This window comes from Morone saxatilis, unplaced genomic scaffold (genome assembly GCF_004916995.1).
Source record: "Morone saxatilis isolate NCDOM2014 unplaced genomic scaffold, NCSU_SB_2.0 Contig19, whole genome shotgun sequence".
Classification (NCBI taxonomy): Eukaryota; Metazoa; Chordata; class Actinopteri; family Moronidae; genus Morone; species Morone saxatilis.
Genome location: NW_023339751.1, coordinates 2,163,626 through 2,179,195, shown reverse-complemented (window position 1 = coordinate 2,179,195; position 15,570 = coordinate 2,163,626). Strand labels below are relative to the sequence as shown.

The window sequence follows — 15,570 nt, the reverse complement described above, 5'->3', positions numbered from 1 at the left end:
TTTATCAGAGAGTCAATGGAATATTTCATTTAGTTTTTTTTTTTTTTTCGATTTCAACGGAAATGATTAAAAATGCTGAGATATAGGCCTACAGTGTATTATATGTATGTTTTTTTAACCTAAATTCAATAAATGACCCCTGGAAGCGTTGGGCCGCCGTGTCGGGGTCCCCCGTATGTTGGGAACACTGATGTAACTTTCTTGAGCTGGCAGGTAGGTGGGGAGAAGCATGCAGTTTGGAGGATGATTTTCAACAGCTTTTAAAGTGTTATATTACAATGAGGTGGGATGAAAATGAAGTGTGTAGTATCGTTACTGTAACGGTATTTTAAATACTCTATGCTTCGTTGTTCAGCAAGGACCCAAATTCCCCACAAAAAATCTCTTTTTCTGGAACAATGTCCCGATTAATGCAATGTTAATAACTTTTCGTATCCCCGGAGTTCTTGTGCTGTGTCTGTGCTAAGCAGGTTCATGGATGTCTGGTTGTGAGCATCTGCCATGGTCCTGCTTGACTGGACATTGCTAATGTTGTGAAGCATTGTTATTTGTTAGTAACTATTATTCATTACTACAGATTTTTACTTTATGGGATTATAGATCTGTCTGTCCCCATCGTTGGTGGGTGTAAGTCTCATATCTCTGATGTTCATCATTCATGTGCACCATCGAGTCCCTACTGATTAGTGTAGTTGTTGCTGGCACCTTTGTCTCTGTCTCTTTTTTTCTTTGCTTTTGTCGTTTACCTCTTGCTTCTCTCTCTCTTTCTCTCTCTCCACCCCAACTGGTCGAGGACGATGACACCACACTAGAGCCGAAGGTCTGTCCTAGTTTTGCCTGTTAAAAGCAGTTTCCTTGCCCGTCGCAAGTTTGCTCATGGTTGGGATGTTGGGCTCTGTAATGTTTTAAGGAGTTTCGGTCTAGACCTGCATTATTGAAATGTTTGGGATAACTTCTGTTATGAATTGAATTGAATTGAAATGTAAATACTTGTATTTGGTCTGATACATTTTAAAATACAAGATATGTATTGGAAAGAATGATTGGTAACTGTGTGGTTTGGATGTGCTGCAGCTTCCTCCCACAGTCCAAAGAAGGGCAGATTAACTGGTGACTGCAGGTGAATGTGAGTGAGAACAGTTGGCCGTATCTGTGTGTGTGTGTGTGTCAAACCTGTGATGAACTGGCAACCTGTCAAGAGTAAACTCCAGCTCTCGCCCCTGCAGAGGATTAACAGTGGATGCAGAGGATTAACAGTATACAGTATACAGTATACACGTTCTAGTTATTATTATTATTATTATTATTATTAGTAGTAGTCAAAAACTTCCTCTTGGTGCACTATGTTCTTAAATATGTAGGACTGGTCTGGTGAGTAATTTATGACCACCGACCCTGAAAGACTAACCAGAAAACAAAGTAATGGCAAAGTTAAAGGCAGCAATAGTATCAGTTTTATTGATTTGTACATTTTTACTGTACAGGTAAATAAATATTTCACAGTGCTGTATCAAAACATTTTCACAGAATACATTGTGAAGAGACATAGCACCATATAGCATCATATAGCATCATATAGCACCATATAGCGCCATATAGCACCATATAGCATCATATAGCATCATATAGCACACAGTACAGGATTATGTTGTTTGTAAAATGTATTTTAGCACCCAATACGACATTCTGAAATAAGTATGTGTTTCAATCAATAAGATTTCAAATCTTTACATTTACATTGTGAAATGTACCTGAGGCATTACTACTCCACGGCTTCTTTAGATGAATTCCTTGTATTTGATATTTAATAATAGCTACAAGAAAAGATATCAGCTGAACCAACTCCAAATGAGAACAGATGAAACAGCAACAAAAACAACTGATACACACAGGAAGATCCAAAAGTGTTGGTGGACATTTCCCTCTATAGAACTGCCTGCCGAGATCAAAACTTCTCATTTTCCCAGTGTCAGAGAAAGAAACTCCTCCCGGGTCTTGTGATCGTTTTGGAACGTTCCCAGCATGACACTTGTTACAGTCTTGGCGTTCATCTTCTGCACACCTCTCATCACCATGCACATGTGACTGAAATTCAAGGAGACAGTTTAGCTTAGCGTAAAAAGGTCCAAAGCACATGATTCCCACGGAAGAACTTTGTGCTGCAGCATTTATGCAAACTGTATTTGACTCAGAGACTGTTCCACAGTACATCCTCTCGTATTCAGGAGGTTTGTATCTCAATTGTCATATACAGTATCATAAAACCAACGTTATAGAAACCCACCACACACATCTCCAACTGTGGGATGTGACAGATCTCAAACTACTAATTCACACCTTCATTTTTTCCCGTGTAGATTACTGTCTTTCCCTCTACACGTGCCTCAGTCAAGCTTCCTTAAATCATTTACAGTTAGTCCCACATTAGCCCCTGTTCTCACATCCCTCCATTGGCTTCCTGTAAAATTCAGAATCAACTACAAGATCCTGCTGATTACATATAAAACACTTCATAACTTCTCAGATCTCCTTGTTCCTCATTCTATTCCTCGACTGCTCCGCTTCTCAAATCTTGGTCTTTTATCCATCCCATGGTCCAACTGTAACACTAAAGTGGACCGTGCCTTTGCTGTTTTAGCCCCAACCCTCTGGAATCATCTTCCCCAAGCACTCAGATTTGCTGAATCTTTGGACTGTTTTCTGCAGCTAGATCTCCTTCCCTTTCTTAAATCCTTTTCCTCTTGTTTTATTCATCCATAAGTTAGTATTTATATGTTTTTGTGTATATTTCTACATATATATGTTTGTTTGTGAGGCATTTTTTAACTGTGCATTTTAAAAAGTGCTGTATAAATATGTTGCAAATACATTACAAACAGAGCAAGCACTCACGCAGCTTCAATCACCACTGCCACTCCTGCAGGCTCCAACGCCTCGCTGATGGCTGCCGCTATCTGTTTGGTTAGACGCTCCTGAACTGTGGAGGGAAAAATAAACACACTAAGTGTAACACAGGAAAATACTGAGGAAATTAAAGATTCCAATCAGACATATTTTACCTTGGAGCCTCCTGCTGAAGATTTCAACAATTCTGGAAGAGCAGAAAACAATAAAGTGAAGGGTTTTGTTTTTTCTGGTGTGTGTATGTGTGTGTGTCTTTGTCCAATACTTACCTGGCAAGCTTGCTCAGACCAACCACTTTCTTGTTTGGAAGGTATGCTATGTGAGCCTGACACAATGAAACAAAGCATACAGTAAGAACAAAGAGAATAGCATAAAGAATAATGACTCTTTCAGGACTCTCAGAATATCTCTGTATGTAAGTTACCTTTCCAAAGAATGGCACCAGATGATGTTCACAAAGAGAGAACAAATCGATGTCCTTGACGATCACCATCTCATCGTGGTTTTCATTAAAGATTGCATCGTTCAAGATCGCTGTGGAGATGAAATACCAGTTACACATTCTTTCTTACTGTAGGAAATGATGATCAAAATCAAAAGTGACAAATGTGTCCCTTTGGAAAGCAATAAACAAGGACACTAAGCCCAAAATAAATGTGAAGATTTACAGAATTAACATCTAAACTGTTTGCCACTTGCCACTACTGCATTTGTCGTGTAAAATGTTCATCCTGGGTGCGTACTCACCTTGGGTCGTCTCCTTGTAGCCTTTTGTGAAGAACTGCATGGCTTTGGCTGCGCGTAACGGTGTGCGTAAAAGACCCTCGCGTTCGGTGTTCTCTCCAAGCTCGTTTAGGATGGTGCTATAAGCTTTCTCTATGCAAAACAACTTGGTCGAATCTGCAGCTTCCTTTGAGTCTTTCTCTTCTTTATACGAATCGCTGTGTTTAGACTCAATGCACTTGCTCAGCTTAGTGACCGTGGGCACGATTCCGTTCATCTCTGTGGCGTAGTGAAACTCCATTCTGGCTCTTGGTTTGCTTTCGATGAAAGAAGCTGCAGGATACACTTGCGTTTGGGCCCCGTGATGAGCTGTTCGATCAGTGGTCTCTGCAGGGGAATCCTGTTGGTTTTTAAAAGCCGATGAGAGGCCCTCGGGCGATGCCGTGCCTCGTCAAGCATGCGCGAGTTTCCATGATTAAATGACCTGTGGATAATTCCTCGATTTCCCGAAAGCGGGTTTCTAGGTAATATGGAGAGAGTGAGTGAGAGTCGGACCGGTTCTCGTACCCAGCCCTGCGCAGCCTCATTGCGCACTTTTCTCTGAAGGTCATGTGTGAAGATTACAGTAGTTCAGGGGCCCCAAAAGCATCCCTCATTCATCTTGTGCTCATTTGTGATGGTTGCATGAATTCTGCTTGTTGTGAATTGTATTTGTTTTATAACCCTGTAGTTAACCTCAGACACAGATCTGGGATGGTTACAGTAACCCTACAATTTCCCAACAGAGGCATCTGATCAACATGCAAATCAATTTCGAATGATCTCACAGCTGATGCTAAGCACCAACTGGTCCTGTGACATCAGGGTAAATAATAATCAAGGGTCCTATGATCCGAGCTAAGGTCACCAAGGAAGGACCATGACTGGAGATTTAAATTTGAGGGCTTCACTCTGCAGCCTTCCACAACCTTAGAGCAAAAATTCAGTTTGTCGCGATTAAATCTGCATATATGTCTGCCATCCACTCCTGCTCCTGGTCACTGCCGAGGTGCCCTTAAGCAATGAAGCCCTAACTGCTCCTGAGGTGCCGCTACTCTGCCATCTCTCCACATTTACATATCTAAAAGCCCTGTATGTATGTGTGTGTGTGTGTGTGTGTGTGTGTGTGATTGTATCACGTGCCTATCTGTGTGTAAAAATACTGAGTGAAATATTAATTTCCCCATTAGGGATTGATAGAAGTGAATAAAAATGTTCATCTTCGTCAAATCAAATTAAGTAAAATGTCAGCTAGCAGCATGTGTCACCTTGAAAACACAGGTCTACTTCCGCATTATCTCACTGACTGTTCAGCTGCTAATTGCTCATTTACTCAGAACTGTTTCACAGTTTTAGACTAAGTGATAGGCTTAAGTTCAATGCTTTACTGATGTGCAGCAATAATTTAATGTTTTTGAGGTAAAATATCTTCATTTAGGGGCTTTTCCAAGCAAATATTTCCATGCCACCTCATGAATATTTCTCTAGATCCACCCCCTGCCAACCGTGGTACAACTGAGGAGTAGGCCCATTAACACTATTTAAACTTTAATCCTTAATCCATAATGTGGCTTAATTCATTAATCAAGGTTATAATTGCTTTATTGACTTTATATAGGGTGTGATTTATGCTTCTGTATCACATTATATTGAGAGGTGTTTATATTATCATTGATATGTGTTTGTGTAAGTGTAACATAATATAATTTACATTAGTCTCAACTAAACCGTTAACGCCATCGCCTCGTTACAGCATTGTCTGTCAGCGCGTCACACTGAACAGAATGACCCTAAATGTGACTCGAGAAGAATCTGCTAACATCCCATGTGACCAGACTGTAGGCACTGGAAATACGCTGACCTGAACGTGTATGTCACATCTTTACAGTACATAAGTTCATTCAAAGCCTTTGTGTGACCAATCATTATCAATAACGTCCAATAAAGACAGTCAAGTTTCTGATCATTATGCTGCTGGTCTCGCTGCCTGCTCAGACTCCTCTGCAGCCCCAGCTTCATCTTCTTCTTCTGGTTTTTTATTACCATATGTGGCGATAGCATCTCTGGCCTTGTCTCAATAATATGTGTTGTGTTGTATCCTTCATTGCTTCTTAGATGTGCTGGGAGCAGAGCTGGTTCTTCAAAATAAGTGTTGTGTTGTGAGACATGGTCCTAAATCATTTGATATAAAAGCACACATAGACGCCCCCCTTTGGCTCTGGAAGTACAGGTGTGACACTGCCCCCCTTAGCAAATGTTAATTCACACAGCACACATGATTATCTCAGAGTTTTAATGTTTAAGACCCCCTACTAGTCGCTATAGGAGGCCTGTATCTCAGCATTTCTGTGAATAAAACTCAATGAAACTGTTTTTTCTTTAAGTTTAGATAGTTTAGATAGTATGTGAAAATAAAAAAAGACAAAAAAATGTGTAAAAAGTTATTTAAAATCAGAAAACTCAACTCAAAATTCATCCAAATTGCTTGTTTTACACCAACTTCCTGCAGTTATTGTGTTCACTGTTTACAGTTTATCAGTTGTTCTGTGCTGTTATTGTTATGCATTGAATATAATATGAAATATCCATAGAATATGTCACTTAGTTTACTAAATGATAGACAAGAGGTCCCCTATGGAAAAAGATTGGGAACTGCTGATTTAAGAGAACATTTCTGGGTGACATACAGTTTGTTCTTCAGAAAATAAACTCTACAGGATTGTCTTTTAGTTATGCAAGAAATGTTTCCACTCACACAGTTATACACACATTCACACCTGGAAGCCGCCCAGTGCAACCTCAGTCTAATCTGTTGTCACTGAGCAGCTCCACTGGTGAGTGTAGGTTCAATATTTACTCTCTCTATGCTCTGTGCTCTCCACCAGCTCCTGAAGCCGCCAACCGCTGATAATAAATGTGCTCTCATCTCACCGTGAGGTAGGGCACAGAGCGTAGTGCAGACAGTTGCAGTGCAGTTATATGCCATCAGAAAGTGAGCAAGGGAGCAGTTTGCCATGTTTCCAGGTAACAACAGTTGCAGGCAGACTGATGATTGATGTACGATCAATTTATTTTATATTGTGTATGTTGTATTTTACGGTAATATGATTTTTTACGGCTTCTATCTTTCTTGTAAAAGAGATGTTTAATCTCAGTGGGAATTCTTAATAAAGGTAAGAGTAAATCAAATTTAAAATAAACCCAAAGAAATAAATAACTGCAATTCAGAGCACAGGTTGAGTGGGACTAACAAAGTTAGTTTTTTTAAGTGAGTTTATCACATTTTACCACCATGCTCGGTGATAGCAATGTTAGCATGCATGCTAGTATCTTTATTAGAGTGAATCAGTCACTCATTAATAACCTGATTTTACACCTGATTCATGATTATTTAGATCTAGAAAAATAGAAATGCATGGCAAAAATAGCATATTGTCAATATATTGGAGAACCCCCCATCATTTCACAAATCATATTTTCAGGGGAGCTCATCTCTTATTAAGTGGTGCCAACTATAGGGGAGCTTCCCCCTGGCTTCTCTGTGGTTGGCACCCTGCTTGCATGTGTCACTTCTGGCTATGTCACATACAGCTGGCTTTGGTTGCACTTTGAAAGGTAATAATAATAATTTGAACTAGTTGGGCGCCACTGCTCTCAACATGGCACAGCCAGCTCTGATCGTGTGTGGATAACTTGAGGGAAATATCTGTCTCTGTAGCTGCCAAATGCTCCACTGTGCTCACCAGCTAGTCTCTAACTGTGTCTGTCTGCTGTTTGGTGCTAAGCAGCTGCCAGTTGGGACTGAAAAGGACTCTGAGAGCAGTGAGAGTGCAGTACAGTAAACTTAGGGGGCCAGAAAGCTGAATCTAAAACTCGCTCTAAAGCTCCGTAAAGAAGAGGGGAGCTGCAGATTCTGGTGATGATTCTCTGTAAGTTCATCACTGTAACCGGTGACCCCTTTCATATTGTTTTCACATTGGTGTTTGATACATTGCTGATATAAAAATAAGGATTATAGCTGCTTTAAAGTGCCCTCTCAGGGAATCCTCACTAGATGCATTGAGGATACTATATAAATGACAGTGCTTTCAAGGGGCTTTTCAAAGGAATGCTAACCGAGTTCACCGCTGAGTTCATGAGTTTTCTCCTTTTTCTGTCAACTGAGTTTTCTCTAAGGCTAGAGGGGAATATTTTAATATGTCAGTTCAACATTTTATGTGTTAGCAATTAGCATGTAGAAACACACTGGAAAATGTGAACAAAGACCTTCCTGTCAGTCAACTGTAATCCATTACTCCATTATCCACATGATGTCTGTGGAAGCGTCACTTCAGGACACTTTTTGTTACACCTTATTCATGTCTCGAGGATAAGATTAATTTATTAATTTTCTAAGAAGTTTCTTGTTTGTGTATCAGTAACAATTTTTTTTTCTTTGAAAGTTGATGCCTCTGACTTCTCAGCAACTATGAGTGAATTAAGTGTGTACACAGACACTTTGATGAGGCCTCCAAGAATCGTATAACCCTCTTAACTGATTTAGGCTGCAAAAAGTATTCGATGCTTACCTCTACCATTCAAGCACTCACTACTATATGTCAGAATGTCATGAATTTGATTTTTTTTCATATTAATTAGGATTGCACAATTAATTATAGTATTATCAAAATTGCAGTAAAGCTAAGTCCAATAACCAAATCACAGAAGCATGCAATTGTTTGATAAATGTCAAATGTCAAACCTTTTAGCATTGGGGTGGCCAGAGAGTGGCATACAGACTTTAATGTGTGGCAGAAATATATACTGATTTAAAGATATTTTCACTAAAAAAATATTATATGAATGTGAATTGTCAATATAAATATCCAAAAGTGGCATCACAAATCAATAAATTGTTTTATTTCCAATTGTCAGACTTATTTTTCATTTATTCATTGCACTAAAATCACTTCTAAAATGTGGCCATAAGAGGTCATTAAAATGTGTGTGGATTTTTAATATGTGTTGTTTAAAGTTTTGCAACACATAAATTTTTTTTAAATAATCGAACCACCAACTGATTAGTGGATGACCCGCTCTACCTCCTGAGCCACAGACAACAACAAATGAAAATTAAACTTTTGATGCAAAAATCATAATTGTCATAATCGTGAATCATATCGCAATCACAAAAAAATCGCAATATATATGCATATATGTTATGTTGTATATTCTTCTAAAACATATTTTATTATAATACATAATTATGCACAATATATTATTGGGTTAAAATTCTTTTTTTTTCTTGTATTTTCCCCATCTTCTCCTTGCACCACCTGGTGACCCACTAAGCAGACTCCAACCCCCTCTGTGAACATTATAATCACCTGAATAAATGAACTGATCTGCAACCACACAGCTAGACGCCACTAAATCCTGCACACTGAACCTTTAATGTCACTGGATGCTTCTTGTTTTTTCATTCTTCACCCTCAGGTAGTTAAAGTCAGTGCATCAAATTTAAATTATGCTTCCCATTCAGCACAAGATCAAATCTCACCCTGCTGACGCTCTTGTGCTTCAAAGAAAAGCTGGTATCTACCCACATCACGTCGGGGTTCACTTACAGTACTTTCATCACAGAGAACTTCTCAACATGTACTTGACTGTAAAAAGAAGACCAATCTCTAAGGTTTTAGATACACTGGCGGTCAACAAGTTCGCTGTTTTAAAAGAATTTCCTAAAATCCAGGGATGCTGCACTGAGAGGCCCGGCTGTGTGGACACCATTATGGACTGATGTGCTGACTGTCACAATGCTGCCATGACTAATGATGCAGTAAACTCACTAAAGTCTCCATGCATGTGTTTGCCTATTGAAAGGAACCTCTAGTGGGAGAGAGTGTTTGATGCATTGATGCTGTCATTATGGCATATTGTTTGAATGTTATTAACTGTCACTGCACTCGTGAGAGATGAGGGATAAAAATGGGAACCTGACAAGACAAATTAAACTTTTTTTTTCCGATCTACAGGTTGTTTTCATGCACCTTTCCTGCAGTGACTTCCCTCTGGCCCGCTACACAAATTCATGAGGTGCTGTACAGGCTGTGATTTCCCATCGCAGCCACAGAGCTCTGCGGTTTCTCGGTCTACTGATATATCCGGCTGATCACTTCAGTTGGAAGAGAGTTAATTCCGCATTTTGTTTCTCTTTTGTAAATGTTGGAAGCTAACACGTTCTTACACTTACTAAATTTCCCCTCTTCCTCGGTCTACTTCCATCATGAAATTGTGTTCGCCAATTCTACAAACACTTCCTTGGACTTCATGACTAGTTTTTCACACACTTTAAAAAAAACAACAGAATCAACCAAAAAGAAAAGTTTAAATAATGTTAAAATGAAATAAAGTAAAAACCTGATCTATTATGTTTTCATGACTGTTATAAACATACAACATATAACATATTTCTAGGTGGCAACATATATTACTGATGCAATCAACCAATGTTTAGATCTTGTTTGTTCATTTATTTTAAACATGTAAAAGAAAGAGAGACAAAAAGGACAAAATAAATTATTAAAATGAAATTCAACAATGAATAAATCCTCATAAACAGGCCACAATTATAATCTTAACATGTTCAAAAAGGACTTAGAGGAAGTATACACACTCATTTATTCCTACAACTTCTCTGCTTGTCAATTAAATTATTAATCTTTATCTCTTTACACACATATACACACGCAACCTTACATATATGTTGTTTAAAAGCAATTATCCAAATACTATGTACACCATGTGTGTCAGTTACAAATGAACCATGATCACACCCCTTTCTCAATCTTATACTTAAAATAAATTTTACAAAAAATAATAATAATTTATTTTGTATAACTTCTTGAACTGAGTCATATTTGTGCTTTGCTCATTCCACAATTTCGCCCCACATATCAGAATCAGAAAGACTTTATTGATCCCTGGGGGGAATTTTGTATGCTACAGTTGTTCAAGGTGCTCGCACAATGTTAAATAATAGAAATAGTACTTATATTACAATATCTAACACAATATATAGAATAGACATGTATATATAGGTATATACATACAAGTAAAAGTAAAAAAATTAAATACAGATGGAAATAGAAATATAATAAGAGCCTATGTACCCTATAGTAATACTGTTTTTTATTTATTTTACATTACACTATGTAGCAATAAAGGTTGATTGTGTTGCAGCAAACAAAGATACAAATAGATTCAACCAGGGAAATACAGTTATTTAACTTATTAACAAGTTATAAAATCACCTGTGGATCGTATTAAGGTATTCTTTATTTTACAAACAATAATTTTGAACTAAGCCTTAAACTGAGTCCTAAACATCACCTTGAAGTTCTGCACAAACAGCGATCAGTAAACATTTAAACATTTCCACCTTGCTGCCACAAGATGGCGCCCTTGCATTGTCACAACATGAACAACTTCTAGATACTGTACATCCAGATTCATACAATATATTCAAAACAGAACTCATTTTGAAACTCAGATTCTTTAAGACTCTGTGTGCATTTTCTATTTTAAACAATGTCTTTCTTTATACTCTGTAAGATGTTGTTTTTTTACTGTAACTCTTGAATAATATCACCAATATTATTGCCGTAAGTTTTATCCTTAATTTAGTGAATTTATCTTTTAAGATGTACTTCTAATATCCAAACAGAGCAATAAAATGAGTTACAATACAATATAAAAGCTATAAAACCTATTGTCACCACTTAAATGAATGCATGATTGCAAGATAAAACTTCTAATTTACTGATTCAGGTCAAGAAGTTATGTTGACACAATGTGGACAAACTAGATGAAACAAGTTAAGTTTTATAGTAGCTTAACTCAAAAATGTTTGTGCTTATTAAGTAAAGGCTAATTAAAAATACCTTTGACATTTGTTTTTAGAGTGCAGGAGAAAACTTAATATGAGCCAGTCCTATGGTCATCGGAATGAAAACAAATAGTAATTATCAGTTAAATGGTTAAATAAGCTGTCAGTTATTCAGTTATTTTATACCCTCAGTTTCAGCAGACTGTAAAGAGAGACCAAACGATACCTTCATCCAACTGTAGTCCAACATAATGTGATTAACTGTTTATGTCTCATCATTTCTTTTGACATCAGACCACCAAAACATTTCCTGTAGGAATATGAAAAGATTTATATGGTGGGAGAGTTAAATCAGTTAAATCGCGTTACAAATATGTGAAGATTCAACTCAAAAGTGAAAAATGAATTGACACACTGTATTTAAATGAAAAATAAGATGCAATATGACCTGCACAGAGCACAATCATCCTCATGCACCTTTCTCAGACACTTTACAGAGAAAGAAAATACTAACATCCTATCAAGCGTCTGCGTCTATCACAACTGATCTGTATCCAAATCTATTTCTGTACTGAGTGAATGCCCATGCCCAAGCATTATCTGTCAGCACTTATGATTTGTTTGAGTTTATCTGGATGTCACACTAGCAGCTCGCTGCAATAAATTAGAGTTTACTATACAACTTAATCATATTCTTGAGATTGACGCCTCAGCTGAAACTTTCAAAATGATCCCGGTTGTATAAATAGCACCTGCTGCTTCACTCACGCACAAATAGTGAGTGTAAGTAATCTCACTGTGTACAAATCCTTATTATAAACAGGCAGGTGCTTCTCATTTATAGTAGAACTGATGTGAGACTGTATTGCATAATGCACTCCGGTACTGGTCGATCTACACTGGTTACCCCTCAAAACTCAAAAAGTTCTTTCATGGTCTGGCTCCACCTTATAGTTCACCGTGTCCTCTGACCTCAGTGAGATCTACTGACCTCCTTCTGGCACCAAAGGTGACCGAGTCTTTGCAGTTGTGGCTTCCCACTCGCTGGAAACGCCTTCCTCTAATTATAAACAAACACAGAGTCAGTTGAGACAGCGGTTCCCAGCCTGTTTCCTCAAGGGACCCCTTTTCTATCATTTAGTAAACTGACATATTTCATATTATATTAAAAACTGTACAATGAACCCAAACAGTGAACTAAAATGAGTGATTTGGATGAATTTTGAGCAGATTATTTCCTGTTTAAGGAACTTTTTACACAATTATCTGTCGGTTTTATATATTTTTTATCACTTTGAACAATCATACAGACTTAATAGGCTTAGTTATTTTACAAATTCAGCGTCTTCTTGTCCCTTGCGCGTGTTCTATTAGACAATTAACTTAACAAATACTTTTCTTCACAGAAGTGAACCAAATACTGAGATCTAAGTTTTCTTAAAATCAAGAAGGCCCTGCAACCCTCTGTGAAGCTTTGGCGACCCCCTAGTGGGGGTCCCGACCCTCAGGTTGGGAACCCCTGCTTTAAGAAACCACTAAAAACTCACCTGTTTATCCTTTGCTCTTCATTACTGTTATTTACTATTTCATTATAATTATCATTGTCAGCCATTACCATTGTCAATCCCACTCGTTCACGCTGCTCATTAGTAACTTATCACATCCTCGCGGTGGTCTGCTCGCAGATGACACAGCAGAGACCCGCTAGAAGACGTCCACGTTGACTAAAACAGCGTGAATCACTCCTGGCAGAAGAATCGGTGCTAATGCAATTCTCCTTCATTTCCTTTCATAAGCACAAATTAGATCAGCGCCTCAGAGATGTAAAAGCTAATGTGTTCGGACTGCTGGTGATTTCCCCCTGAACTCAACCTCCAGCTCCAGCTAACTACTACATTACTCACACCACTTCCACTTCCCATTACGCCTCGTGTCATGTGCTCGTGAATGATCCGACTCCAGGAGATGACCTCATGTGTGGGTGCGAGCGAGTATGAATGCTCCTTTGAGACGTTGTGATTGTTCTAAGATTTACTTTGGTACAAGCTATGACATATTCGCTGGTCTGGCCTGCATGATGCCACACATTCTCCAGCACTTGAGGCCTTAAGAGGGTGGCTGCCTTAAGAATTGTTGACTTTATTTCATTTACGGGCTTTTTATCATCCATTTCCAAAAATAAATGCATTTTTTACTTTGTGCACATTTTGTTCTGTACTGGGAAAGTTTACAGGTACGATCACGGCCAGATTAACCTGTTATAGGGGCAAAGATTTGCTACTGGGTCCCAGTATGTGTGCAGGAATATCTCCTGGGCTCAGGTTTGCTGTGTGGTAATTTGATTGATTACAAATTAATTTAGGAATATGAAACACTGAAGTATAAAACTGAGATAATGAGGATTTTAACACAATTGACACATTAAAGGCCCATCAGAAGGGCACAAACATGGTGCTTTAGTGGTTTATATACCCCAAATACATGTTTAATTAAATTAGTAGAAGGTAAACAGTAAGACTGGGGCCAGCAGAGGTGGGAACTAACAAACTACAGATACTGTACTTAAGTAGTTTTTTCAGGTATCTGTGCTTGAGTATTTAGTTTTCTGACAACTTTTTACTTAAATTTTTTCTTATTATTCATGTTTCATCTCACCGGTTTCACATATTTTTCTCCCAATATATCTTTACATTTCTATTTAAGTCCATTTCAGAGCCTGTACTTTCTCCCTTTTACTTGAGTAAAGAAGTTCAATCTGTACTCCTCAGAATGAGTGAAGTGAAGAATGTGTGTACTTTTGTTGCCACCTCATGCTCTCAGGGGCCCCAGAGTTTCAGAGCCTCAGAACAGTTTCCTGTCTTGAACAATTGGTATTCCAGCCTTGGAGATAAAAGGTGGTTTGGAGGGTGTACGAGTGCTGGAAGCAGCAGTGCTGAGGGGGCTGCAGAACCCCCTAAAATCTGGCATAATGAAAACCATTAGTAAGTAGTAAATGTTTAAACTAAATGACTTTCTCCTGTTTCACTGCGTGTGTACACTGATATTTATGGCAGGAATGTGGTTTTACATTGTTTTTTAATTCATTTTATTCACTAAAAAGTTAAACAACTTGTGTAAAATGTTGTTAATAACTATTAAATAGACAATACATTATTTTGCCCATTCAAATTAAGTGTATTCTATAAAACAACATAATGTGACCTTTGAGAAGAAAATAGAAATTAAGAAAAACAAGTATTTTAAAATTGTAATCCTGATAAATAATCCTAATTTTTTACTAAATGTGACAGTAATCTGATTACATTTATTTTTTTCTGTAACTGCAATGGATTACAGGGTCTTATTTACTTAACTCAGTTACATGTAATCTGTTACTCCCGAGCCTGCTTCTTACTGATATTTAGTTTCTCTTGTCTTTATTTCCCTATTCGCTCCAAAAGTAACAGAAAGTGATCAAGTTACTTTAATATTGAGGTAACTGAATTAAGTTACTGACTATTCATTTTAGGTAATCGTATCGGATTACATTTTTTAAAGTACCCCTCCCAACCCTGTACCTGGATAATGAAGACGGATGACATCAGTGTAGTGATGTGACGTTTGTGTGTCTGAATCAGTGCCTGAAATGTGCCAATACTTACTTTTGTCCATGTGAGTACCCGTACTTCTTACTTACTTACTACTGCCACCTCTGGTATATTTTATTTAATTTATTTTTCTTTATTTTTATAATTCATGTATTTTGACACATCAAGGGCCCATCTGAAGGGCACAAACATGGTGCTTTAGCGGTGCATATCCTCCTTAAATACATGTTCTAATAAATTAGTAGAAAGTAAACTTTACTAGTATTTATTTTTCTAACATTTGTTTACGTTTACCACATGTTTACATGTACTTTCTGCTCCTTACAGTTCCAGAAACAGGCTCATTACTTTAGATTTAATTAGGTACATTACAGATTACTTTTAAATTAAGACACAGTAATTGAATGATCTTTATAAACACCCTGTATACAGTATGCATTACATTAATGC

At 37.7% G+C, this 15,570-nt stretch overlaps 1 protein-coding gene across 1 annotated transcript; it reads right to left on the bottom strand.

Moving 5' to 3' along the window:
• Window positions 1-1,955: 1,955 nt before the first annotated feature.
• Window positions 1,956-3,928, bottom strand: LOC118329142 (GTP cyclohydrolase 1-like). Its single transcript, XM_035663120.1, has 6 exons — window positions 3,652-3,928; window positions 3,329-3,438; window positions 3,174-3,229; window positions 3,060-3,091; window positions 2,893-2,977; window positions 1,956-2,085 (listed from the first exon to the last, which is right to left on the bottom strand). Exons 1-6 carry the CDS (start codon window positions 3,926-3,928, stop codon window positions 1,956-1,958), a joined length of 690 nt encoding a protein of 229 aa, XP_035519013.1.
• Between the last annotated feature and the right edge of the window lie 11,642 nt (window positions 3,929-15,570).

What these genes read in the sequence shown, in the direction of transcription:
- LOC118329142 (XM_035663120.1), bottom strand. Translation starts at nt 3,928, where the DNA reads ATGGAGTTTCACTACGCCACAGAGATGAACGGAATCGTGCCCACGGTC. An exon ending in GGTCTGAGCAAGCTTGCCAG is followed by an intron (nt 3,092 to 3,173) that starts GTAAGTATTGGA and finishes CTGCTCTTCCAG; the next exon opens with AATTGTTGAAATCTTCAGCA. An exon ending in CTTCAGCAGGAGGCTCCAAG is followed by an intron (nt 2,978 to 3,059) that starts GTAAAATATGTC and finishes TTCCCTCCACAG; the next exon opens with TTCAGGAGCGTCTAACCAAA.